Source organism: Perognathus longimembris, chromosome 1 (assembly GCF_023159225.1).
Source record: "Perognathus longimembris pacificus isolate PPM17 chromosome 1, ASM2315922v1, whole genome shotgun sequence".
Taxonomy (NCBI): Eukaryota; Metazoa; Chordata; class Mammalia; order Rodentia; family Heteromyidae; genus Perognathus; species Perognathus longimembris.
Genome location: NC_063161.1, coordinates 72,585,392 through 72,612,831, shown reverse-complemented (window position 1 = coordinate 72,612,831; position 27,440 = coordinate 72,585,392). Strand labels below are relative to the sequence as shown.

The 27,440-nt window shown below is 55.9% G+C and overlaps 1 protein-coding gene across 2 annotated transcripts; it reads left to right on the top strand.

Moving 5' to 3' along the window:
• On the top strand, positions 1-27,440 carry Mlxipl (MLX interacting protein like). 2 transcript variants are annotated; one of them, XM_048369109.1, is made up of 17 exons: positions 1-84; positions 14,605-14,711; positions 16,930-17,012; positions 17,365-17,454; positions 17,735-17,779; positions 18,162-18,363; positions 18,482-18,562; positions 22,309-22,481; positions 23,877-24,393; positions 24,480-24,547; positions 24,624-24,771; positions 24,895-25,013; positions 25,096-25,215; positions 25,315-25,442; positions 25,529-25,652; positions 26,541-26,670; positions 26,866-27,440. In XM_048369109.1, exons 4-17 carry the CDS (start codon positions 17,413-17,415, stop codon positions 26,982-26,984), a joined length of 2,016 nt encoding a protein of 671 aa, XP_048225066.1. In that variant the 5' UTR covers positions 1-84; positions 14,605-14,711; positions 16,930-17,012; positions 17,365-17,412; the 3' UTR covers positions 26,985-27,440. The 2 variants fall into 2 exon arrangements, with proteins under 2 accessions (XP_048225066.1, XP_048225057.1); XM_048369100.1 differs by lacking the exon at positions 1-84 and adding an exon at positions 10,969-11,295.

The following is a 27,440-nucleotide window of genomic DNA, read 5'->3' as shown; positions in this document are numbered from 1 at the left end:
CGCCCGGCCCGGACTCGGCTCAGCCCCAGCCGAGCATCGGCCGAGCATCGAGCATCGCTGCCCGCGCAGCTCCGCAGAGCCCAGGTGAGCCAGCCCCGGGTGGGAGCCGGCCTGCGCCCACCTCCGCCTCCCTCCTGGTCCCACCCCGGGGTGCCCCCTCTCACTCTGGGGTGCCCCCTCTCACTCTGGGGTACTTACTATCACTCTGGGGTGTCCCCTCTCACTTTGGGGTGTCTCCTCTCACTCTGGGGTGCCCCCTCTCACTCTGGGGTGTCCCCTCTCACTCTGGGGTGCCCTCTCTCACTCTGGGGTGTCCCCTCTCACTCTGGGGTGCTCCCTCTCACTCTGGGGTGCCCCCTCTCACTCTGGGGTGTTCCTCCTACTCTGGTGTGCTCACTCTCACTCTGGGGTGCCCCCTCTCACTCTGGGGTGTCCCTTCTCACTTTGGGGTGCCCCCTCTCACTCTGGGGTGCTCCTCCCACTCTGGGGTGCTCACTCTCACCCTGGGGTGTCCCCTCTCACTCTGGGGTGATCCCCTCACTCTGGGGTACTTACTCTCACTCTGGGGTGTCCCCTCTCACTCTGGGGTGCTCACTCTCACTCTGGGGTGTCTCCTCTCACTCTGGGGTGCCCCTCTCATCCTGGGGTGCCCCTCTCACTCTGGGGTGCTCGCTCTCACTCTGGGGTGCTCACTCTCACCCTGGGGTGCCCCCTCTCACTCTGGGGTACTTACTGTCACTCTGGGGTGTCCTCTCTCATTCTGGGGTGTCCCTCTCATTCTGGGGTGCTCACTCTCATTCTGGGGTGCTCATTCTCACTCTGGGGTGGCCCCTCTCACTCTGGGGTGTCCCTTCTCTGGGGTGCCCTCTCTCACTCTGGGGTGTCCCCTATCACTCTGGGATGCCCCCTCTCACCCTGGGGTGTCCCCTCTCACTCTGGGGTGCCCCCTCTCACTCTGAGGTACTTACTATCACTCTGGGGTGTCCCCTCTCACTCTGGGGTGCTCACTCTCACTCTGGGGTATCTCCTCTCACTCTGGGGTGCCCCCTCTCACTTTGGGGTGCTCACTCTCACTCTGGGTGTTCCTCCCACTCTGGGGTGCTCACTCTTACTCCGGGGCGCCCCCTCTCACTCTGGGGTGTCCCTTCTCACTCTGGGGTGCCCCCTCTCACTTTGGGGTGTTCCTCCCACTCTGGGGTGCTCACTCTCACCCTGGGGTGTCTCCTCTCACTCTGGGGTGCCCCCTCTCACTCTGAGGTACTTACTATCACTCTGTCTGGGGTGTCCCCTCTCACTCTGGGGTGCTCACTCTCACTCTGGGGTGTCTCCTCTCACTCTGGGGTGTCCTCTCTCACTCTCGGGTGCCCCTCTCTGGGGTGCCCCATCTCATTCTGGAGGGTCTTCTCTCTGGGGTGTCTTCTCTCACCCCGGGTGCCACTCTCACTCTGGGGTGTCTTCCCTCACTCTGGGGTGCTCATTCTCACCCTTACATGTCCCCTTCATATGACCTGGCTGTCAAGGGAAGGAGGCAAGAGGTCTCTGGGTGCAGGACCCCAGCCCGTCCTGCCTGCTTTCTGGGAGCGCACTGCCAGCTGGGCTGGAGGGGCCGGCCTGCACAGGTGGGGTGCATCCAGGTTCTGCTTCTATGCTTCCAGACCCCTCTGCATGTCCCAGAGCTCCTGAGGTCCCTCAACCATCCCCACCTGTGCCGCCCCAGCACCTGGGCCCCTTCTCCCCAGTGCTGGTCTTAGCTCTGGTACTGGCTGTGCAAGAGGCACACACACCTAGGGACCAGGGCGAGGAGAGGCTTTGGACAGCACCGCTCTCTCTGCCTGGTCAGGACCAAAGAGGGGGTCAGGCCCAGGGGAGGGGGGTGCACCTGGATGCCAGCCAGGAGGGGAGGGGGGAACTGCCTGCATGCCACCTGCCCACCAGGTACTGTGCATGTGTGCTGGCACATGTGTGTGTACTTGTGTGTGTGCGTGTGTGTGTGCACATATGTGGAGGCATGTGTGCATGTGCAGTTTCCTTCTTCCTGATAACACAGCGGTAAGGCGGCGTCTCTCCCCTGCGAATGAGGAAGCAGAGGCCATAGAGGTCAAGGCACCTGCTGAAGGTCATGGAGACTTGGGCAGAGTTGGCATACAGACTGAGGCTCCTTCCTTTCTTCCTTCTTCTTCTCCTTCTTTTGTGCCAGTCCTGGGGCCTGAACTCAGGGCTTGGGCATGGTCCCTGAGCTTCTTTGGCTCAGGCTAGTACTGAGTAGCTAGGGTTACAGCCATGCTTCTTTGGCTCAGGCTAGTACTGAGTAGCTAGGGTTACAGCCATGAGCCACGGGCGCCGGGCTTCTTTCTTTTTGACACAAGGTCTCACTGTGCAGCCCAGGCTGGTGGTACAATGGGAAGTCCTTGTCTCTGCTTTCCAGCTCACTGCAATCCTTAGACGAGGCATGGTGGCTCACACCTGGAATCCCAGCTACTTCGAAGGCAGAAAGAGCAGGATTACCATTCGAGGCTAGCCAGAACAAAAATGTAGTGAGATCCTAGTTTAAAGAACAAGTCAGGCATGATGGTTCAGATCTGTAATCCCAGTTAGTTGTGAGGTATAGGTGGGAGGATAAATAGTAGCCAGACACTAGTCCCAGGTAAAAGTGTGCAAGAGGTGCTGGGCACCGGTGGCTCACGCCTGTTATACCAGCTACTCAGGAGGATGAGCTCTGAGTATCGTGGTTCGAAGCCAGCCCAGGCAGAAAAGTCCCCATAAGACTCTTATCTCCAATAAACTACTCAAAAACTGGAAGTGGGGCAGTGACTCAAGTGATAGAGCACTAGTCTCCGGCACAAAGAGGCTCAGGGAAAGTGCCCAGGCCCTGAGTTCAAGCACCACAACTGACCAAAAACAAAAAAGTGCAAGAGTCTACCTAATAATAATAATAATAACTAAAGCAAAAAAAGGGGCTTGAGATAAAGTTCAACTGGTAGAGTCCTTGAGGTTTTGAGTCCAAATCTCTATTACCATGCTCAACCCCCCCCCCCCCCGACCCCCGCCATGGCTGGTGCCAGAAGCCCTCAGATAGTTTTGCAATGAGAGCCTGTTACTGCAAACACTGAGACTCCCTAGATGGAGGTGGAACTCCTAGACCCAAGCCCCAATCCAACCTCTGCGGAGTGGAGGGAGGCTGAGGCTGAGCTCAGCCACAGTTCCTGAGCTTCTCATCACTCTAACGAAATGCCCCAATCAGGAGGCTCTTCAGCCAGTCTGAGCCACGTAGGGAAACCCCATCTGAAGAAAACAAGATCAGCTGGGGAGCTGATGGCTCACACCTGTAATCCTGGCTACTCAGGAGGCTGCAACCTGAGGATCACAGTTCAATGTCAGCTGGGCAGACAAGTCTAAGAGACTTTTTTTTGCCAGCAATTTGAACTCAGGGCCTGGGCTCTGCCCCTAAGTCTCTCTGTGCTCAAGGCTAGCACTCTTCTACCACTTGAGCCACAGTGCCACTTCTGGTTTTTTCTGTTTATGTGGTGCTGAGGAATCGAACCCAGGGCTTCATGCATGCAAGGCAAGCACTCTGCCACTGAGCCACATTCCTAGCCCCCGAGAGACTCTTATCTCCAATTAACCAGCAAAAAGCAAGAACTGGAGTTTTGGCTCACAAGTGGTAGAATGCCAGCCTTGAATGAAAAAGGCTAGCGAGGCTCCAAGAAGAAAGCAAGGAAGAGGGGAGGAGGGAAGAAGCGCAGGGTTAGAAATTGGGGCTTGAAAGTCCTTGCTGTGTGATTTCTAGCAAGCGTGTTAGCTTCTCTGGGCCTCTCCCTCTCCAGTGGTGCAGATTAGTGGCAAGCCCTGTTCTACTCCCCTCCATGAACAGGAAAGAATGTCTGAGAATGCTCCTGCCAAGGGCCAGGTTGCTTCCTTTTCACTTTTATTCTTATTTTATTTCTTTGCAGCACTGAGAACACAGGGCTTTGTGCTTGCTGGGCTGATGTGATGTGATGTAGGGTCTTCCTGCCTGCCTGGCCTTGCCACCGGAGACGCCTTCAGTGCAGGGATGGCAGGCACTCACTACCATGTCTCTTTTCTGCCAGGGCTGGCCTGGAGCCCTGATCCTCCCAATCTCAGCCTCTCATGACGTGTGTGTGCCACTGCACTCAGCTATGAGTTGAGAAGGGGTCTCCCAAACTTTTCTCCCAGGGCTGGCTTTAAACTTCTACCCTTCCCATCTCAGCCTGCCAAGTAGCTAGCTAGGATTACAGGCCTCACCACTGGAACCTGGCTGAGGCTGGCACCTCTTGACTGCACTTGGAGTGGACTTTCTTTGGTCTGACTGAAGGGTGGGAAAAGGAGAAAAAGACGGAGAGGACTGGGGGGGGAGGTGTCTAGAATTAGCCCGAGGGCTTCTTTCCAAAGTTCTAGAACCACCTTGGGAAACTGGAGGGGAGCTACCTTCCTCAGTGACAGCACCAGAGGCAGGCCTTGCACCCCACTTCCCACCTTGGATATGTGTAACTGAGGGTTGGCTTGTGCATGTGTGATACTCCTGCCTCAGCATCCAGAGTGCTGCCATGCACCATTCTGCCCTGCCCACCTTTGGCTCCTTTATGCAGGTCCCGCAACATGCAAGTATTCTCTACGAACATTCATGGATATGTGCACTTTTAACACACATTGAATGTTTGAAATTGAGTGTGATGGCACATGCCTGTAATCCCAGAACCTCAGAAAGCAGAAGCGGGGAGATCTAGAGCTTGAGGCCAGCCTGGACAAAGTTATTTAGACCCTCTCTCAAAAACAATATAAGCGGAAGGATTGGACGTGTGGCCCAAGTGGTAGAGGGCTTGCCTAGTATGCACAAGGTCCTGGGTTTAATCCTCTATACAAAAAAAAGGTGTTTTTATTTTAAAGAGATAGAAAAAGAACAGCACTGTAGTGAGGAGTCTTGCATGCTGGCACACATCTTAGTGGACTTTGCTAGGTCCATCTGTGGAGGATGGTATCAAACTTTGCCCAAAGTGCTAGGCACTGGTGCTTATGCCTGTAATCCCAGCTACTCAGGAGGCTGAGATCTGAGGATGGGGCTTCAAAGTCAGCTCAGGCAAGAAAATCTGTGTGTGCCATTCTTATCCCCAATTATCCAGCAAAAAGCTGGAAGTGGAGCTGTGGCTTAAGTGGTACAGCTCCAGCTTTGAGCAAAAAAGCTCAGGGACAGTGCCTAGGCCCTAAGTTCAGATCCCAGTACCTGCTCACATAAAAATACAAAAACACTTCCTCAAAATGGTTGGGCCAAGGTACATAGGCAACAGCAGTGGTGGCGTCTGGCTCATCCAGAATTATCACTAGCCCTCTTAATTTGCCGTCAGCACCTGTGAGACAGGCTGGTGTCAGATTGTGAGTGTTTGAATCCTCGCTGTCTCAGCCTGTGACCTGCTATAGAGGGATTGCAAGATCCAGGCCCTTGGGACAGACCCCTCGCAGTGGAAAAAAAAAAGTGACCTTGTCTCCAAACTGGGTTAAAAGTTACAAGGCGGCTGAGTGCCTGGAGGTTCCTGCTTGTCATCCTCAGGAGGCTGAGGTCTGAGGATTGAGATTCACAGTCAGCTTGGGCAGGAAAGTCTGGGAGACTCTTCTCTCCAATGAACCAGTGAAAAGCTGACAGTGTAGGTGTGGCTCAAGTGATGGAGCATCAGCCAAGCAAGCAAGTTGAGCAAGGTCAAGACCCTGAAGATCGTGAGTTCAAACCCCACTACCACCAGAGAGAGACACACACAGAGAGAGAGAATCCTTTTAGCAGTCATTTTTTCTTTTCTCACTCCCAGCTTCAGTAAATTGTTCATTGCAATTGCTAATTTTTTTGTGTGTGTGCTGGTATTAGGTCTTAAACTGAGGGCCTCACACTCTTGCTCTGCTTTTTCAGTTCAAGTCTGGTGCTCTACCACTTGAGCCACACTTCCACTTTTGACTCTTTGTGGGCTAATTGGACATCAGAGTCTGGAAGATTTGTCTTCCCAGGCTGGCTTTGAACTGTGATTATCAGACCTCAGTAGGCTAAATAGCTAGGATTACAGGAGTGAGCCACCAGCACCCAACTTACTAATTTACTTTCTATCTCTGTGAAGTCAAAAGTGTTTTTCTTTTCTTTTTCTTTTTCTTTTTTTTTTGGCCAGTCCTGGGGCTTGGACTCAGGGCCTGAGCACTGTCCCTGGCTTCTTTTTGCTCAAGGCTAGCACTCTGCCACTTGAGCCACAGTGCCACTTCTGGCCATTTTCTGTATATGTGGTGCTGGGGAATCGAACCCAGGGCCTCATGTATATGAGGCAGGCACTCTTGCCACTAGGCCATATCCCCAGCCCAAAAGTGTTTTTCTAATGTTTTTAATCTTTGGCAAAAGTTAAATATTCCCACTAGTCACTTATGTTCTGTAGAGCAAAGATCACAATTGGTGTACCTAAAAAAAGTTAAATACTTACCTGAGATAGATACATGTGATGCACTTTTTTTTAGACAGAGTCTCACTGTGTAGCCCACACTGGCCTCAAACTCAGACTCTTCAAGCCTCTCAAGTGCTGGAATTACAAGCATGTACCACCACACCAGGACATAGTACATTTTTCTCTAAGCGTGAATGTGTGTGTAGGGATTATGTGTGCCTGCATGGGTGATGGAAGGATGGGTGGGTGGATGGACGATGAATGGATGGATAATGGATACATGGATGATGGATGGATATATGGAGAAAAGGATGGGTGGATGGATGAGGGATGATGAACGGATGGATGGGTCAACAGATGGGTGGATAGATGTATATATGTATGTATGTATGTATGTATGTATTGCATATTGTAGTTATATGTGATATAAACTCACAAACACCCACTCACCCATCTGCCCTTGAGGGGATTTGGGCTTTGACAGGGTTCTTCCTTCTGGGACGTTCGCCCTCTAGTGGGAAAGAGAGGCCTTGTACCACTTGCTGCTTAGGAATAGATGGCAATTGTATGGCCAGAACAGTATTACCAAGACCCACATACAAACTTGGAGAAGGCAAGGATGCTACTTGAGGTGGGATGGGTTGATGCTCAGCAACAGAGTGCTTGCTTTGTTTGCACAAGGCCCTTGATTCCAGCACCCCCAAAATAAAATGACAAAAATCTGTCAGAGCCAGACGCTGGTAGCTCACGCCTCTAATCCTAGCTACTCAGGATGCTGAGACTTGAGGATCAAGGTTCAAAGCCAGCCTGGGAAGGAAAGTCTGTGAAACTCTTATCACCAATGAATCGCCAGAAAACCAGAGTGGTGCTTTGGCTCAAGTGGTAGAGTGCTAGCTGTGGTCAATTGTGGGGCTTGAACTCTGGGCCTGGGTGCTGTTCCTGAGGTCTTCAGCTCAAGGCTAGCACTCTACCACTGCGCCACTTCTGATTTTCTGGTGGTTAATTGGAGATAAGAGTCTCACAGACTTTCCTGTCTGGTCTGGCTTTGAACCATGATCTTCAGACCTCAGCCCCCAGAGCAACTAGGATTCCAGGCGTGAACCACTGGTGCCTGGCCTCTGTGAGATTCTTAGCTCCACTTAACCAGCAAAAAACTGGAAGTGGCAATGCAGCTCATGGGGTAGAGTACCAGCCTTGAATATCCAAACTAAGTGAGAGCTTGAGGCCTTGACTTCAAATCCCAATAGTGGTATAAAAGAAAAGCTGTCACTGGGAATATGGCCAAGTGGTAAAGTGCTCACCTTGTATACTTGAAGCTCTGGGTTCGATTCCACAGCACCACATATGTAGAAAAAGCCAGAAGTGGCACTGTGGCTCAAGTGGTAGAGTGCTAGCCTTGAGCAAAAAGAAGCCAGGGACAGTGCTCTGGCCCTGAGTTCAAGCCCCAGGACTGGCAAAAAACAGAACAAAATAAAACAAAAGCAGTCAGTGGTAGTACTTCAAAGATGGGTGAGCTTTCACACTGAGAAGGAAGCATTTGGCGGGATGATCCTGGCACTGGGTTCCAAAGGCAGGGAGAGCAGAGTGCAGGGCGACCCTGGGGCCAGCCAGGTCTTTGCCCCCAGTCAGGACCTGGCTGGGAAGCACGCTTGTTTGTATGTGGGTTTGTGAATGCCAGGCCATGGGTAACCACAGGACAAAGGGGAAAGGAGAAGAAGGTGAGAGGTGAGAGAGCCTTCTTGGTGAGGCGGGCCTGTGTTGCCCGTGGCAAGACCACGTCATGTCACCATGAGAGAGTCCAAGGACACTGTGTCTGTAACAAACGCTGCAGTGCTCCCATGTGGGTTTATATGGGGTTCCCAGGTCCCCAGGGGGTGGACTTGAGAGGCGGGCAGCCAGAAGGAGGGACAAAACTCACTCCTGCACCATCAGCAGTCTCTAGGAGCAGAGTCCTTGGGTGAGGGGGTTCGAGTCCTTCTGCAGGGGTGCATAGATACAGAAGGGGTGGGCAATGTACATGACCCCAAAGGACCAGTTTTTCAGCCTTTCTGAAATGAGACTGAGCCCCTCCAAAGTAGCAACAAAGAGACCAAGATAGACTTTTTTTTTTCTTCCCCAGTACGGGGGCTTGAATTTAGGACCCTGTGCTTGCTTGGCAGATACACTACCACTGGAGCCATGCCCCCAGCCTTTTTTGTTTTTCAGCTTTTCTTTTGGTCAGTTGTGAGGCTTGAACTCAGGGCCTGAGCACTGCCCCTGGCTTCTTTTTGCTCAAGGCAAGCACTCTACCACTTGAGCCACAGCGCCACTTCCAGCTTTTTCTGTTTATGTGGTGCTAAGGAATTGAAGCCAGGGCTTCATGCATACAAGGCAACCACCCTACCACTAAGCCACATTCCTAGCCCCCCTTTTAGCTGTTTTATAAGTAGTGTATTGTGTTTTTCCCAAGGCCAGTCTCAGACCCTATAGGAAGGAAGGTAACAGGAAGGACAAGCAAACACAACCCCCCCAATTTATTGGTTGAGATGAGATCTGACTAATTTTATTTTATTTTATTTTTATTTATTTATTATTATTATTTTTTTTTTGCCAGTCCTGGGGCTTGGACTCAGGGCCTGAGCACTGTCCCTGGCTTCTTCCCGCTCAAGGCTAGCACTCTGCCACTTGAGCCACAGCGCCGCTTATGGCCGTTTTCTGTATATGTGGTGCTGGGGAATCGAACCTAGGGCCTCGTGTATCCGAGGCAGGCACTCTTGCCACTAGGCTATATCCCCAGCCCGACTAATTTTATTTTTGCCTTGGGTCTCTTTGCTATCTCAGCCTCTAGGGTAGCTGGGGTTATAGGGATGAACAACTGAACTTGGTCTGTTTTTGTTTCTGTTTCTATTTTTACCCCCTTGGTACTGGGGTTTGAACTCACAGCTAAACATTCCTCTATGAATCACACCTCCAGCCTGCCTCTCTCTCTCTCTCTCTCTCTCTCTCTCTCTCTCTCTCTCTCCCTCCCCCCCTCTGGATTCTGCCAGTGCCATCTTTCCTTTCAGGTGATCAGACTAGGACATACCTGGGCCAGGCCTAGGGAAGTTAGCTTTTACCTCCAACCCCCCCCCCCCACCAGACACAACCCTGGTGAAGTTTAGAAATCAGCCCAAAATCTGAGATATTTTGGTGTGTGCTGATTGTTTATGGCTCTGAGGACTGTTAAAAGTCCCATTGGGGTCTGGGAATATGGCCTGGTGGGAGAGTGCTTGCCTAGCATACATGAAGCCCTGGGTTCGATTCTTCAGCACCACATATACAGAAAAAGCCAGAAGTGGCACCATGGCTCAAGTGGTAGAGTGCTAGCCTTGAGCAAAAAGAAGCCAGGGACAGTGCTCAGGCCCTGAGTTCAAGCCCCAGGACTGGCAAAAAAAAAAAAAAAAGTCCCAATGGCTGGGTGCCAGTGGCTCATTCCTGCAATCCTAGCTACTTAGGAGGCTGAAATCTAAGGATCCAGGTTCAAAGCCAGCCCTGGCAGGAAAGTCCATGAGACTATTATCTCCAATTAACAACCAGAGAAAATTCAAAGTGGTGATGTGGCTCAGGCAGAGCTCTAGCCTGGAGTTGAAGAGCTCAAGTACAGCTCCTTGACTCCAGAGTTCAAGCCCTACAACCGACAAAAAAGAAAACGTCCCAGTACTGGTGGCAAACCTGTAACACTAGCTACTGAGGAGGCTGAGGTATGAGGATCCAGGTTTGAAGTCAGCCCACTGCAGGAAAGTCCTTGAAGTGCTTATCCAATTAACTAGCAAAAAGGTAGAAGTGGGGCTGAGGCTCAAATGGCTGAGCACCAACCTTGAGGGGGAAAAAAATGCCAAGTGAGAGTACAAGTCCCTGAGTTCAAGCCTCAGTACTGGTGCGCAAGCGCACACACACGTAATCTGGACCTATGATGTCCCCACCGAAGCTACCTGGAGGCTGCGGGGGGTAACGGTAACCTCACCGGCCAAGCTTCGGCAGACATTGCCTGTCTACTGCCTAGGACTCCGCGATCGGGGAAGGAAGGCAGAAGTTAGTCGATGAGCCCCTTACGCACGACCCCCAGGCCCTGATGCGCATTTAGGCTCAGGTGTAATGAGCGACGCTTCTAGAGACCCCTTTCTAGGCAGACACCGCAGGCTCGGGCCACCTCCTCCCACTGGGCTCACCGATTATGCTAATACGGACCCGGAACCGCCCACCCCAGTAGCATCCAATCATACGGGAGAGGCGGGGCTATGTTAATGAGGCCGAACTGGCCACAGAAAACCCTCCACTTGCCCAGGCAGCTGCCCTGGACATCCCTATTGGGCGGGCTGAGGGCGGAGTCATCGCGACTCTAGGTGTCGCTGCAGGGAGGAAGAGAAACCCGCAGACCCCGACTCACAGGCTTACTGATTATGCTAATGAGCCCCGAGCGCTCCGGCGTCCCCTAGGGGGCACAGGCCACGCCCACGTGGACGGGGCGTGGCTATGTTAATAAGGCCGAGCGGGCGGTGCTGGCTGTTCGGCAGCTGGAGCGGCTGCGGCGTGCAGGCGCGGCGGCGGCGGCGGCCATGGCCGGGGCGCTCGCAGGTCTGGCCTCGGGCTCGCAGGTACCCCGGGTCGTCCCCAGCCCGGACTCGGACTCGGACACAGACTCCGAGGACCCGAGCCCCCGGCGCAGCGCGGGCGGTCTGCTCCGATCGCAGGTCATCCACAGCGGACACTTCATGGTGTCGTCGCCGCACAGCGACTCGCTGACCCGGCGGCGTGACCAGCAGGGGCCCGCGGGGGTCGCCGACTTCGGGCCGCGCAGCATCGACCCCACTCTCACCCGCCTCTTCGAGTGCATGAGCCTTGCCTACAGGTGAGGGCGGCTTGGAGTGCGACGCCCCTCGCGAGCCTGGGCCCCCGGCGGCGCCCCCGGCCGGGCTCGGGCCCCCGCCGCCAGCCCCGTCCTCCCGTCGCCGCCTCTCCCTCCGCAGGCCCCTGGGGTGCCTTTCTGCGCTTGGCTCCTAGGCCCCCAAAGAAGTGCCAGGCGTCCCTCGCACCCCCAAGCGCCTAAGCCACTCTGCTGATCCCCGGGCCTCCGATTCCCTTCCGACAGCCCCTGTCGAGGACCCCCCTACCCCTGTCTCCTGCAGTGCCCCAGCACGCCCATGGGCGCCCCAATTCATTGCCCGCGTCTCCTGAAGCTAAGCCATGGCCCGGCCTGGCCCGGCCCGCCTCCAGGAGCTGGGACTCCGCTGCTTGACCCGCTAGGTCCGGGGTGGCCGCGGGGGCGCCCCAGACAGGCGCCGCGGGCGGAGCCATGCGGCTGAGGCCGGGGAGGGGCCGGGGAGGGGACCTGGGCCCCGAGCCCCGCACCTGGGGACCCCGCTGGCGCTGGGCGCAGAGCGCGGGCCGCGCCCGTATCCCGAGGAGGGCGCGAACCGGGGTCCTGGCCCGGTGCCCCGGAGCAAAGTTCCTGGGAGCGGAGGGGCCGGGATAAATTATCAACCGAAAACCGTCGCGTCGAAGGGGATTGGCCGGCTTTGATCTTCGCGCGGCGCGGGTAAATCCGTTTCTGGGCCCCGCCGCGCCTCCTTCCTTCCGAGAAGCACGGGCACCTGCGGCCCGGAGCCGAGTGGGGTGCGGGCGGCCCAGCCACGGCGCAGCGAAGCCGGGGACGGTGAAGTCCCGGACCCCATTGGCCAGAGGCGAACCAACCTTGGCCCACACAGTTCTGGCCTCGGGCCCGGGTCGTGTTGCAACCCGATCGTCCATCCCGGGCGCCTGACCGGTGTGGAAAGTTCAAATTCCCGTCCCTTCCTCCCCACCCCTTGGACATCACGAGACCGCCTGGGAACAGGGCGTCTGAGGTCCTGGCACACGGGATGCGCCCCTCCTCAGACGCCTCCTGCCCTCACCTCCGCCGCCCACTGGTGGGAGGGGGGAGGGGACCGAGAGGAGACGTTCCCCCCACCACAGTGAGAGAGAGACAGGACTGTCCCCCATATGGCTGGCTGGAGGCTGTAGCAACTTAATTCGGGGTGGCAGGGGTAAAAATGCAAAGATCAGACTGTGGGGGTCCTGCCCTGGGCGGGATCCTGCACCAGGGATGGGAGTGGAGCCTGCGGGTCTCCACCTGGGTACAGATAAAAACAACAGCAAAAAAACCCCACTAAAGTTCGGACAGGGACAGTGTCTGGGCCCTCAAAGGCAGGGGCTAGCGAGCGCCCCAGGGAAGCCCTGGATGGAAGGGAGCGTCCAAGCAAGGGGAGCAGAGGTGGTGGAGGAGGCTAGCCGGAGGGAGGGCAGTCTGAGCATGCCTGGCTGACTTCCACCTCTCGGAGCTGTGTGGCTAGGGGAGGACTTTTCTAGAAGCCGGGAGTGGAAGGCTGTGGGAGGTTTAGTGGCTCCCAGATCGTCCTCGCGCTAGGTGGGAGCTGGCCTCAGGACGTAGGGGGGGGGATGATAAGCAAGGACACATTGGGGCTGGGCTGCGCTAAAGGGAACTCCTGAGTGTACTGAGTGCTAAAGGTTGTCGCATCCTAGTGGGCACGAGGGCACCCGCCTTGTAATCTCAGCACCTGGGAGGCTGAGAATCAAAGATCTCAAGTTTGAGACTACTCAGTAGGACTGTGTCTCCGACAAGAAAACTAGTTTGGCCTAAAATTCTCTAACTTTTTTCCTGCTGTCACAAGCAGTGCTTGAACTTTGGCCTTAGGCTTTTTGCTGCTGGCTGGGCTCCTCCCCCGACCTCCAACCAATCAGATCCTTTCCTAGGGCTCAGCTGTTGTCAGTCTCTGGTCCCACCGGCAGGTCAGGACCGTGAACCTCAAAAGAGAGAGATGGAGAAGGGGGCTGGCTGGCTGGGGATGCAACGCCAAGAGGTTGCTCAGATACGGAGGGGAGCAGCAAATGTACAGTCCTCCTCAGGTGCCCCAGGGAAAGCTGGCTCCGGAGGGGTCAGAGTTCCCCCACGTCTCCTTTCTGCACAGATGGTGTTGATCTAAGCACCCCAGGGTAGGGCCATCAGCCAGGACACCTGTGTATAGACCCCATCTGGGTAATGAGGCCTGTGGTCCCCAGAGGTGGCAATGTTCCCACCCATGGCAGCCACCCCTCCCCAAAGCAAACAGAGGAACTTGGAGACCAGCGAGAACCCTTTGGCCCACCTCCAGGGGCTTCTGGGAGAGGAGCTGAGGAGTCAAACACACACATCCACCCCCTCTTCACTCCCAGGATGCGCAGTGGGCAGGCCTGGCTTTCCAGAAGGTTCAGACTATCTGAGCAAGTGTGGGCACCAGTGTTGTAAACCATGAGGAGGATGTGGGGGGAGGGGATGGGCAGAGGTCTGACCCCAGGCATCTGGCCTCCTGGGTCAGCCTCACTGGGCCTGCTCTGCCCAGTGGGGCTTCAGAACCTCCTGTGTGCGGCCTCTACACACGGACTTAGCGGCCAGCTCTGCTGATTGCCTTGGGTCACCACATAGCCAAGAGAAGGGCACACCTGGGGAAGTGGCTCCCTCTCTGATGGGGTCCTCCAGCTCCTCAGACTAAGGGGGTCAGAGAGACTAACAGAGAAGTCACAGGGCCTGCCTGAGCCCTAGCTGTGTGACCTTGAATATGCTCCTTCCTCTTTTTATTTTTTGGAATAGTACTGGGGTTTGAACTCAGTCTGTCACTTGCTAGGCAAGCACTCTACCACTGGAGCTCCCAGCCCTTTTGCTTTTAGTTTGTTTTCAGATAAGGTTGCATCTTTATTTTTTTTAAGATGCTGAGCTCCAACTGTGATCCTTCTATCTCTGCCTCCTGAGTAGCAGGAATTACAGGCATGCACCATCTTGCCTGACCATGAAAACCATTTCTGCCTCTCCCAAACAAATGGGTCTGAAGGCCCTCCAGCTGTCCTTCTGCAGGTGTAACAGCTACAAGTCCACCGCATATGGCTGCTCTGAAGACAGAGCTGATAAAAAGTGCTCTGTGGCTGGTGCTTTCAGCAATAGGTTAACACACGGGGCTCAGAGAATGGGGGTGGGGTGGGGTGGGGGTGGTCTGAAGGATGTCACTAAGGTAAGCACAGCAGAGGATTTGGGGTGAGAATTCCTCCATGCAGCAGCTGTAGGTGAATACTTCATGCATGAGCAGCCCTCCAGGACTCCCACCCTGATTGACTCTCTTCCCCCCAACAGTGGCAAGCTGGTCTCGCCCAAGTGGAAGAACTTCAAAGGCCTCAAGTTGTTGTGCAGGGAAAAGATCCGCCTGAACAACGCCATCTGGAGAGCCTGGTACATCCAGTGTGAGTGGGTAAACCAGGGTCCCCGGCCAGCCGCCCCTACCCCCCCATCCCTAGGGGACTCAGAACCAGTGCCAGCAGGATGCTGCTGGTCTTATGGGGAAGCCCAGGACCCCTGTGCAGCTCCTGACCACCAGAGGGCCTGGGGGAAAGTGTTCCAAGGGTGTGTCTGTGGAAGCAGCTGGGACTTGGGGACCAGTTCGCAGCCCATTCTGCACCCCAATGCTCCAAATGACAGGATAAAGGGGTCATTAAACGCCCCCTGGCTGATTGCACCACTTTTTTTTGGGGGGGTAGCACTGGGGCTTGAACTCAAGGCCTGGGTCTTGTCCCTTAGCTTTTTCACTCAAGGCTGGTACTCTACCCTTTGGAACTACACCTCCGCTTCTGGCTTTTCACTGGTTAACTGGAGAGAAGTCTTGTGGACTTTCTTGCCCAGTCTGGCTTCAAACAGCCAACCTCAGATCTCAGCCTCCTGAGTGGCTGGGAGTACAGGTGTGAGCCAGTGTGACCCACTTGATGCATCACTTTGTAAATGGGGAAACTGAGAAAGTCCTGTGTGAGTCTCTACCAGCCTTCCATGAAATCTTTACTGATCACCTTGGAGATTTGGAGGCCCAAAGAGTCAGGTCACTACTGGGGCTATAGGGGGGGGGGGATGTAGCCCAATGGTAGATAACTTACCTACCTCCTGTGTTCATCCCCAGGGTGGAGGTGGGGTGAGAGAAACCGGCATCCCCTCTATCTCTGTGCCAGGTTCTGTATGTCATATTGGCTGGTGAGTTCAGGCCAGCTGCCCAACCTCTCTGAACCCATTTTGTTCCTGATGAGATGAGGCCAATAGTCCTGCCTCACGGTGGATGAAGGGCACAGCATAACGCTGGCACTTGCTCAGTGATGAAGGATGTATCCTGAAGAGGCCGAAGCCATGCTCATTCCTTTGGGGACATCTCATTGGACTGGGCCCAGGCTTGGGTTAGTGAGGCCCCATCCTGCTCAGCTCCCTCCTGCTGTGCTGGGCTGCCACAGTCCCAGAGGAACATTTCGGGTCTTTGCACTGGATCCCAGCTGGGCATTTTCCTCCACTGTCTCTTTTAAGGCCTCCTAACTACCCCCATTTTATTAATGAGCAATTGAGGCTCATAAAAGCAAGTGACTTTTCAAGTTCATGGATTTGAATAAAAGGGGCAGCAGAGGCTGGACACCAGGGGCTCACGCCTGTGATCCTAGCTACTCAGGAGGCTGAGCTCTGAGGATCATGGTGTGAAGCCAAGCAGGGAAGAAAAGTCAGCAAAAAGCCAAAAGTGGAGCTGTGGCTCAAGTGGCTGAGCTCCAGCCTTGAGTTTAAAAAAAAAATAGCCATGTCTGAGCTGGAAGGCTGGGGTTCAAGCCTCAGTAGTAGCCTCCCCCTCCTTATCACCAGGGAGGCGAGGAGGAGCTCACCCCTCTGCTTGGTCCCGGACCCCCAGATCCTTCCCTAGGCCTGTGCTCTGCCCAGGTCCCAGGGCAGAAGGACCTTCCACCCCCTCATTATCTCCTGCTTTGTTTGCTTTTCTTATCTCTCCATAGGAGATAAGCCACCCCGATTTAGCCCTGTGCCCCTATTCCAGCATCTGTCCCTGCTAGGGTGCAGCCATGGCTGACAAGGACATGTTGGTGTTAAAGCCAGCTCCGATAAGAGGCCCTGAGTTCAAGCCCCAGTACCTGCACCAAATAAAAAGGGAGTGGGTGGGATGGGTTCTGGGATTCAGTAACAAAACTTGGGGTGCAGACACGAAAAGAGAAGGAGAGGCTGGGCTTGGGGTTTGGGAAGGGGCCAGGGTGAGGTGGGTGGAGGTGGGATGGACCCAGCTGCTTCTGTGAGGTGGGAGTGGGGTGCACAGGAACGTGAGGGAGGCCCAGCTGGGGGCTGGGGACTGTGCCCCCCACTTGGGACCTCCGGGGAAGCACAGGAGAGTATGATGGGAAGGGGGGGGGCAGAACAGGCAGGCAGGCTTCCTCCTGAACTTCAGGGCCAGGTGGGGTCAGGTGTGGTACTGCTGTAATCTCTGCACTGGGGAGACTGAGGCAGGAGAATCACTCGTCAATTTTGGCTGTATAGTGAGACTGCTCAAGAAAACAAAAAAGCCAGGCTAGATTTCAGAGGCTGCCCCTCGAGTTCCCACCCTCCATAAGGAGCTGCTGAGGTCTGGGAGCCCCTGACCTGGCACCCTTTTCTCAGATGTGGAGCGGAGGAAGAGCCCCGTGTGTGGCTTTGTGACTCCCCTGCAGGGGCCTGAGGCCGACGAGCATCGGAAACCTGAGGTAGGCAGATAGGGGTGCGGCACCCACCCACAGCCTACCTTGGAGCCGCGGGTGGGAGGGGGGCAGGACCCAGCAGGAAGCGTTGGTGGTGGGGAGGGGTGTGGATGGAGGAGAAAGGTGAGATGGAGGGGAGGGGTGAGGAGGGGAGAAGGGTGAGATGGAGGAGAGGAGGGATGAGCAGGGGAGAAGAGGGGAGAGGAATGAGGGGAGAGGAGACTGTGGAGGGGAGGGGGGAAGGGTGAGATGAGGTGAGATGGAGAGGAAGGGAGGGGAGAGGCGTGGAGGGGAGAGTGAGATGGGGGCGGGGAGATCTGATCATGCCTCCCGGGCCCCGCCCCCTCCGCGCCCCCAGGCCGTCGTCCTGGAAGGGAATTACTGGAAGCGCCGAATCGAGGTGGTGATGCGCGAGTACCACAAGTGGCGCATCTACTACAAGAAACGGGTCAGTGGGGACCCAGGGGCGCCCACAGCTGTTTCCCCAGGACCGGGCCGCCGGCTCTCAGAAGGGCCTCGCAGGGGGTCCCCGCCTCGCCCGCGCCCTCGGGCCCTCCACGGAGGCCCGCGATGGCAGCGCCACCGTGTGGCCACTGCGCCCCACTGCAGCCTGCGTGCCTCCTCAGGAGGCGTTGGCGAGAGGGGCCTGGGGGAACTGGGGGGCCACACCGTGGGGCGCTGAGTGGGAGTGATGGAAGGGCGTCCGGTGTCTAACTCTGTCCCTGCAGCTCCGTAAGCCCAGCAGGGAAGAGGACCTCCTGGCCCCCAAGCAGGTAGGTGTTTGTGAAATCCAGGGATGGGGTTGGGCTTGTCCCTAGACATGTGTGCGGGCGAGGGTGGGGTGTGGCGGAGCCGGAGGGACCTCCATTCCCCCTGGTGGAGAGACCCCCTGGTCATTGAGCAGATGATGGGAGGCCTGGGCGGGGCCCTAAGGCGCAGGACCCCACGCCCCAAGGAGGGAAAAGCACAGGATGGAGGAAAGGAGCCCTTATTTCCTGCTAAGGGGCCTGTGGCCTGTATCCGCGGAGGATTCACCGGAGGCCAGTGGGGTGGCCGAGGACACCCTGGTGGCGGCCCCCCAGGCCCCAGTCCTGGAGACACCCAGGGGCCCTGGGTCTGCAGGCAGAGCTGGGCAGTGACCCCCCGTCTCGCTAGGCGGAAGAGGGGTGGCCGCCGCCAGAGCGATGGTGCGAGCAGATCTTCTCCAGCGTGGTGCCCGTGCTGCTGGGGGGCCCCCAGGAGGAGCCTGGTGGGCGGCAACTGCTGGACCTCGACTGTTTCCTGTCCGACATCTCTGACACGCTCTTCACCATGACACAACCCAGCCCCTCATCCCTGCAGCTGCCTCCTGACGATGGTGAGGGCCTCAGACCCAGCTCAGGGCAGGGACCTGGCTCGGGCCAGTGACAGTCCAGGGAGGACTGGGGACTGTCCTCCCTGCCTGCTGCTCCTCACGGGCACCGCTCTTCCCTCAGCCTATGTTGGCAATGCTGACATGATCCAGCCAGACCTGACGCCCCTGCAGCCTAGCCTCGATGACTTCGTGGACAGCTCGGGTGAGGCAACCCTTCCTAGAGCACACAGGCAGGGTACCACACCACTGTGGACCACTGCCAGGCTCTTCTGGGTCTTTTCTGAGGGAATCTTCCTGGTCCCCAATTTGGCCAGATGGATACAAATGGTTTGGCCTCACATAAGGAGAGGGATAAATACAGGACCAGGGGACTAGGAACTCCCAGGAGAGCAGTAAATGTGGGAATCTCTCAAGGGGAAGAGGGATTTTGATTGGTGTGGGTTTATTACCAAAAAAAAAAAAAAAAAAACTCAAACACCCTTTTTTGGTGGTACTGGAGCTTGAATTCAGAGACTGGATTCTGTCCTTAAGCTTTTTCACTGAAGGCTGAGGCTCTACCATTTGAACCACACCTCCACTCCAGTTTTGCTTTTTTTTTTTGTTTTTTTGTTTTTTTTTGTTTTGGTTCTGGGGCTTGAACTCAGGGCCTGAGCACTGTCCCTGAGCTTCTTTTACTCAAGGCTAGCCCTCTACCTCTTGAGCCATAGCGCCTCTTCCAGCCTTTTCTGTTTATGTGGTACTGAGGAATTGACCGTAGGGCTTTATACATGCTAGGAAAGCACTCTATGGCTCAGCCACATTCCCAGCCTATAAAACATTTTTTTTTTAATTCCTGCCTGCCTGCCTACGTGCATTCCTCATCTGTAGTGCCTGAATATTGACTTGAGTTATAAAACTTTTTTTTTTTTTTTTTGGCCAGTCCTGGGCCTTGGACTCAGGGCCTGAGCACTGTCCCTGGCTTCTTCCTGCTCAAGGCTAGCACTCTGCCACTTGAGCCACAGCGCCGCTTCTGGCCGTTTTCTGTATATGTGGTGCTGGGGAATCGAACCTAGGGCCTCGTGTATCCGAGGCAGGCACTCTTGCCACTAGGCTATATCCCCAGCCCGAGTTATAAAACATTTTTGAAGATCATAAATTTTTAGCTTCTTCCTCTTGTAACCCAGCGCCACCAAGTTATGCCTTTCCAAGTATGCTCCCAGATACCCTGGTGTCATGAGTTCATGGGACGGACAAATGTCTCTGTTTTCACATGACTTCTTTACACTGCTTTCTTTACTGAGCCCATAGATCTTGCAGACTGCACTAGGGGGCTCCAGAGCCACGTCCTGTGTTTGTGTGTGTGTAAATCAGGGCTCAGTCTGTCCCACACAAGGCCCAGAGGACAGAAAGGTCAGTAGAGGAGAGGCTTAGTTTCAGCCACTCCCCCAGCCATGTCCATAGAGTTCTGGGCCTGTCAGTCGAGAAGCAGAGCCCCTATAGAGCGGGGACTAGGGAATGAGGAACCACCCTTGCCCCTACCCCAGCTGTTGTGTGTGTGTGTGTGTGTGTGTGTGTGTGTGCATGCGTGTGTGCACCAGGGGCAGCAGTGTTGATGGCAGTGCCCTGGGAACAGAGCAGCCAAGGAGGGCGGCAGCCGCATCCTGGCACACAGACCCCCATGACAGGTAAGAGCCAGCTGTGCCTGTCAGAGCTCTGGACAAAACAGACAGCTGGGGACTTTTTTGGGGAGGTGCTGGTACTGGTGCTTGCTTACACTTGCTTAGCTTTTTTTGCTCAAGGCTGGTGCTCTACCTCTTCAACCGCATCTCCACTTCTGTCTTTGCTGGGTAATTGGAGATAAATGTCTGTGGAATGTTTTTTTCTGCCCTGGCTGGCTTTGAACCAGTCACCAGATCTCCTCTCCTGTGGTCACGCCTGTAATCTGAGTAGTTTGGATTACAGGTGGGAACCTCCAGCATGGTACCTTTTTTTTTTTTTTGGGGGGGGGGGCCAGTCCTGGGGCTTGGCTTCTTTTTGCTCAAGGCTAGCACTCTGCCACTTGAGCCACAGCGCCACTTCTGGCCATTTTCTGTATATGTGGTGCTGGGGATTTGAACCCAGGGCCTCATGTATATGAGGCAGGCACTCTTGCCACTAGGCCATATCCCCAGCCCCAGCATGGTACCTTATAAGACCTTCCAGTTCAGAGTGGCTGTGGGGTGGGGGCGAGCTTGGGTTTCACAGGGCAGGTGGCTCCTGGCATCGAGGACCAGGATGCCCGCACTTCCCCTGTGAGCCCCTCCCTGGAGAGAAGGGGCTGGAACCCACTGAGGGTCCGGAACACTATGCAGTCAGCAGGTGGGCAGGTGGGGAGAGACAGCAGGGCAGGGCAGGGGCTCCAGGAGTGAGTGGAGATCAGGAAGAGGCGGGGCTGAGGGAAGCTGGGGCCCAGGGGATGATGGGCCTGAGGGGAGGCTGGGGCTGAGGGAGGCTGGGGCTGAGGGGAGGCCAGGAAGCAGTTTAGCTGAGGATAAGCAGATGGTTGGAGGTTCAGGAATGAGATGGACCCACCACCTCAGACCCCTACACAGGCCTGGGGGGTGACAGCAAGAGGGAGTGGGGGGGGCACATGAGCCCACGTCTCAAGCCATGTAGCCTGTGGCTTCTGGGGACCAGGTTGGAGGGTCGGTGGCGCTACCTGCTCCTGCAGCTTGGCTGAAAATGGGCGTAGAGTCCTGGACCAGTAGTTCACCCCTGTAATCCTAGCTACCCAGGAGGTTGAGAACTGAAAATTGCTAGCCCAGGCAACAAAGTCTATGAGACACTTATCTCCAATTACCAAAACACTGGTAGTGGAGGTGTGGCTCAGTTGATAGAGTGCCAACCTTGAATGAAAAATCTAAGGGATAGTGCCCAGGCCCTGAGTCCAAGGCCCAGGACATGCACACACGCATGCACGCATACACACACACACACACACACACACACACACACACACACACACACCACACCCCAAGTAAACCTCAGGGCAGCTGGAGCTGCCTTCTGATACTGGGAAACACACAGACAGGGCAGGACAAGGCAGGACACACGCACAGGCGCCACAGAGTGACAGACACTCAATGGGACAGTTGCTTCATGGAGATCACACAGGCATGTGTGCACGTGTGCACACATATACACACACATGTGCATACATGCATGCACGCGCCTTGCCAGCTCTCCCGGCTTTGGGTTGGGAGGGAACTGGGGTGCTGTTGTGGTGAGGTCAGGCTTGGCCAGCAGCGGGGGCCTTGGAGCGGACCACAGGCTGCTCAGGGTCAGAGAAAGGGGCCCGGAAGGGATGGGTGGGCAAGCGGCGCCCCAGCCCAGGATGTGGTTTAGGCCACAGGCGGCTGCTTCCCAAAACCAGAATAGCCCAGGCCTTACACAACATTGTACCCCAATCTGGCCACCCTGTGCTCCCCCGCCAGTACTGCAGGCTCCCCCGTCCCCTACCCCCACTACTGTCCCCAGGATGAGCCCACATTTTTTGTGGCTGTCCTCCCACTAGCCTTCACCCCATCCTGGGCTCAGCTTGTAAGGCACTGACTGTCCACCTTCCTGTGAGCCCCAGAACCTCTGACCTTCTGACCTGCTCACCTGTGACTCACCCTTGACCTCGGGTCACACTGGAGTGGTTCCCTGCACCCCACCCCTTTCCCTCATAGGCCCCTTTCATACTGCCCCGCCTTCGTAGGGGATCAGATAAAGGGGTCCTGTGAGTCCAGTGTGGATTGGAGGTGTGCTGTTTCCTGAGGTTCTTGCTAGCCCCCCCCATACTTCACCCCCCACCCTGTCAGGCCCCCCACCTCAGCCTTGGCTGCTGCTTCCCCTGAGCAAGACAGAAACCCATTTCACAATCTCCTGTGGAGCCCCCCTCCCCCCCAGCCCAGGGACGGAGGCCTAACAGCTGCCACCCAATTACAGATTTCTTCAGCAACTACCGCCCTCCCCAGACGTCCATGTCTTCCAACTTCCCAGAGCCCCCCAGCTTCGGCCCCATGGCTGACTCTCTCTTCAGCAGCGGGATCCTAGGCCCAGAGGTGGCACCATCCTCCTCCTCAGCCATGGCTCAGCTCTCAGGACAGAACCGCCTGCAGGTGGGCTCACCTTGTTCTCTTTACCCCAGCTGCCTGGAGCCCTACCAGGCACTTCCTGTGGGCTCTATGTCAAGTTTGGCCAACCAAGAGATAAAGGAGGGCACAGCAGGAAGGGAAGGGAAGGCAGAACTGGACCAGACAGAAATGGCAGAGCAGGGCACCATGAGAGGCAGGGTTGCAGGTGGAAGGCTTCCTGGAGGAGGGCAGATTCTGGGCCTTGGGGCTTGGGTTGGGCTTGGACAGAAGAGACGGATGGAGGGTGAGCCAGAGGGAAGTGGGAAGGAAAACATGGAGCCAGCGAGCTGAGCATCTATTTAGGAAAATCGGAGTCTACCATGTTGGCTCAAGAACTCCATGCCCAGTGCAGATCCCTTTTTCTGGCCATCACCAGACTTTCCAAGCATTATTATAAGTGATTGTAAGGAGGAAAAACTCCACTGCACTGTGGGCCCCTTGCTACAAGTGCTGTTTTGCTCACTACTGTCTCGGAGTGTACACAGCGTCCCTTGGCAAATGGTTGTCCAATGAGTGAGCAAGTGAATGCTTGCATGGATGACGTATTAGTGAACAGAATGCAGATAACAGGGTGTGCATATGTGAGTTGTATAGCTATATGTAGATATATAGGCAAGCGAGTGGCTGGTTGGGTGGATTGGCTGGTGGATGGATTCATCAGTAAATAGTTTCATAGACTGGTGAGCTGGTGTGTAGGTAACTAGTTGGTTAATGTTCTTGGTAAATAGATGGATGGAGGAATAGAAAGAGGGAGGAATGATGTATGGTTGAATGAATAGATGGGTGGTGTATGGATGGATGGACTGGTGGGTGGGTAATGGATGGATGTTACATGGATAGTTGGATGGGTGATGGGTGGATGGATGTTGGTTGGATGATAGATGAATGGATGGTTGAATAGATGGAGGAATACACGTATGCATAAAAGGATGGATGGAGATATGATGGATTTATGGGTGCATGAATGCATATATGGAGGGATGAATGAATGGAATGGTGGGTAGTTAATGGATGGATGACCAGAAGGATGAATGGATGGTGAGTGGGTGGCTGAATGGATGGATGGATGGATGGATGGGTGGTTGATGGATGGATGGTAGGTGGTAGATGGTAGATGGATGGCTGAAAAGGAAGAGAGATGGTCATGGGTGGATGCATGCATGGCAAACTGGATGGATGGACTGGGAGGTAGTTGATGGATGGTTGGGTGGATGATGGGTAGATAGTGGATGGATGGGTGAATAGGAATAGTCACAGGTGTATGCATGCATGAGGAACTGAATGGATAAACTGCTAGGTAGTGGATGGATGGATGCACAGTTGCAAGTGGGTAACCGTCACCCCTGCTCCCTGCTGAGTGTCTCTCTGTCCCCTAACTAGGCTCGGAGCAGCTGCCCTGTCCCTGTGGACCCCAGTGCCTTTCTGAACTCTGATTTCCTCCTTCCTGAAGACCCCAAGCCCAAGCCCCTGCCCCTTCCCCCTCCACCCCCTTCTGTTCTTCCATACCCTAGCCCTGCCAAAAGGCCCCTGGAGCCCTGCACCCCACCCTCCTTCCCTGCCATGGCTCCACCACCAGCCTTGGTGCCAGAAGAGACCGTCTTCTCTGCCAGGTTCTCCTTCCCCACAGTTCCTCCTGTCCTGGCAGTGTCCGCTGTGCCTGCTGCCCCGGCCTTCCTCCCCACCCTGCAGGCTGGCCCCGCCCCCTTCCCCACAGACCATCTCTCCTCGGGGTACCTGGAGTCTGCCTTTGGGTCTCCCCTCACAGTGTCCCAGAACATGCATCCCAGAGGAAAGCCCCCCACCCCCTCCCCTAGGGGACAGAGGGCCAGCCCCCCCACCGTGACCTCTGCCACTGCCAGCCCCAGCAACCCCTGCCTCACGCAGCTGCTCAGGGCAGGTGAGAGGGACTAGCTCTGGGATGAAGGGTGGGCTTGGGCCACAGTGGGATCTCCAGCAATGATGGGCTGTTCTGTGTGAATGCAGCTAAGCCTGAGCAGGCCCTGGAGCCGCCACTCCTGCCTGCTCCCCTCAGCCGATCCCCAGGCTCCCCGGTAAGATGGAAGGTGCTGGGAGGTGGGGTTGAGCCCAGGGCCTGTTCCCCAACTCTCTGCCCTTCTACCCCAACAGGAGACGGTCCCTGAATTCCCTCATGCCTTCTTTTCCCCAACGCTGGCCCCTGCACCGCCCAGGCTGCCACCTGGCCCTGCCATGCTGGCCCCTCCCAGGCCCCTGATTGTCCCCAAAGCAGAGCGGCTGTCGCCCCCAGCTCCCAGTGGTAAAGAGGGAGGGCCAGGATGGAGGGACTTTGGAGATGGAGGGTGGTGGGTTGTTGAAGGGTGAGGGGAGCTGGCCTGGAGCCAGAGAGGTCTTTCTGGGGGTCTGTCTGTCCCTGCCACAGGCCGTGAGCAGCGGCTGTCGGAGGACAAGGACAACTCCATGCCTACAGCTGGGCCACCGAGGGTTCACGTCTCTCCCCCTCCACCCATCCTAAGCCGGGGCCGTCAAGACAACAATAAAGTGAGCACCTCCCCTCTGCTGTGCCAGCCCCCTGGCTCTCCTGGGCTCTTTCCTAAACTCACTGCACCTTTTGTGCCCCAAGACTGAGAGCCGAAGGATCACGCATATCTCGGCAGAACAGAAACGGCGTTTCAATATCAAACTCGGGTTCGACACTCTGCACGGACTTGTGAGCACCCTCAGTGCCCAGCCCACCCTCAAGGTGAGCCCCCAGTCCAGGCTATACCCCTAGAGCCACAGGACCCCCTCCTGGTCACCCACCTAAGGCCAGCCCCCAGACCCACACTGGTGGTGCCCACAGGTGAGCAAGGCCACCACCCTGCAAAAGACAGCTGAGTACATCGCGATCCTGCAGCAGGAGCGGGCCGCCATGCAGGAGGAGGCCCAGCAGCTCCGGGATGAGATTGAGGAGCTCAACGCTGCCATCAAGTAGGCAGGGTGGGGAAGGGCTGGGGCAGGGGCCAGGGTAGCAGGCCATCCTCTGGCTCCCTGCTGCTGACCCACCTGGCCCCCAGCTTGTGCCAGCAGCAGCTGCCCGCCACAGGGGTGCCCATCACACGCCAGCGCTTTGACCACATGCGACACATGTTTGATGACTACGTTCGGACCCGCACACTGCACAACTGGAAGTTCTGGGTGGTATCCTAACTTGGGCCAATGGCCTGGGGGCAGCAGAGGGCTTAGTACTGCAGCTAGATCAAGCTTTGCCTGAAGCCACAGGATCAGCTCCACAGGCCCAAGGAGGGGCTCTAATCTGCCCCCTGCTACCAGGCTCTAGGCCAACAGGATCACCCAGTGATGATCTGGGCCCTAAGAGGGACCCAGACCAAGGGACCCCAAGAGAGTCAGGCAGTGGTGGCTCACACCTGTAATCTTAGCTACTCAGGAGGCTGAGATCTAAGGATCACAGTTCGAAGCCAGCCTGGGCAGACAAATCCAGAGACTCATCTCCAACTAGCCAGAAAAAAAATCCAGAAGGGGGTTGTGTGGCACAAGTGGTAGAGTACAAGTAAGAACATGAGGCTGAGTTCAAGCCCCAGTACCAGCACCCACATGTGCGCAGTGTGTACACACCTACACACACACAGTCCCCAAGAGTAGTCTGAGTTCTTGAATGGTGAGATCTAGAAATGAGAAGAACTATTTTTTTTTCTTGCAGTGCTGGGGATTGAACTCAGTGTCACTTGTTTTTCAGATAGGGTCTCAGGCATTTGCACTTCCTACCTCTGCCTCCTGAGTAGCTGGCATTACAGGCATGCAACCCCACACCCAGATCAAGGTCATGGCAGGCAGTCCAGGGAGAAGAGACAGTCGAGTAGAACAAGGACTGGCAGAACCAAGAGGGAGCTGAGGACCAGAGAGGCACATAGTCCTTGGCATGATGAGGGGGACACAAGAGGGCTATAGGGTTCAAGATTAAACAGTGACAGGTCCTTCCTTTCCCTGGTTTGGGTCAGGCATCAAGGATCCATGTAGCTGGTAGGGTACCGTTCTTGGCCTCAGGCCTGCTCCTTGACTGTGGCTCAGTTCAGCATTCTCATCCGACCGCTATTCGAGTCCTTCAACGGGATGGTGTCCACGTCAAGCCTTCATAGCCTCCGCCAGACCTCACTAGCCTGGCTGGACCAGTGCTGTTCCTTACCAGCTCTCCGGCCAAGTATGCCCACCACCTGTCCGCTCTGCAGCATGGAGGCGCAGGGCAAGGGGTTTTGCCTGGATCCATGCTGCATGCTCCCTGGAGGGTCTTCCAGTCACCAGGATGCCTGCAGACAAGGGTCCTGGAAGGGCTGGCCGGCTAGTCTTGCTCCCTGATGCCAGCCCCCACCTCATCCATGTCTCTGTCTCTTTCCAGCTGTCCTGAACTCCCTCCGCCAGCTAAGTGTGTGCACCAGTATCCTGACCGACCCCAGCCGCATGCCTGAGCAAGCCACACAGGCAGTCACGGAAGGCACCCTGGGAAGACCACTATAGTCCTGGCTGACCCTGCCCAACTCCAGGGACAACTCTAAGGCCCTCTACTCCTGCCCCAGGTCCCTTTGCTGGAGATCCAAGAGCTGCATTCCTGTCCCAGCAACACCACTGACACTTATCTTTGGAAATCCATTTTCCACTTGGCAAAATGGGGCTAAGGAAAGCTCACTGGACAGAGAGCTCCAAGGCCTTAGTGACTGTGACTCTAGGAACTTAAGCAGGCCATCCAGGGAGTGTTCTTCCTGCCTGGGACCCTGAGCAGGGGGCAGGGAGGAGCCCGTCCCCCCCACTCCTATGCTGATGACATGGGGGCTGAAGGGTGGCTTCCTCTGAGTGGGGCAAGGGAGGTCTCACATGTGGAAAGACCAGGGCAGGGGAAGTTAGAGTGATCAAGCATCTTGTGTATGTATGGGTGTGTTGTGTGTGGTTTTTGTACAGATTTCTTGAACAATAAAA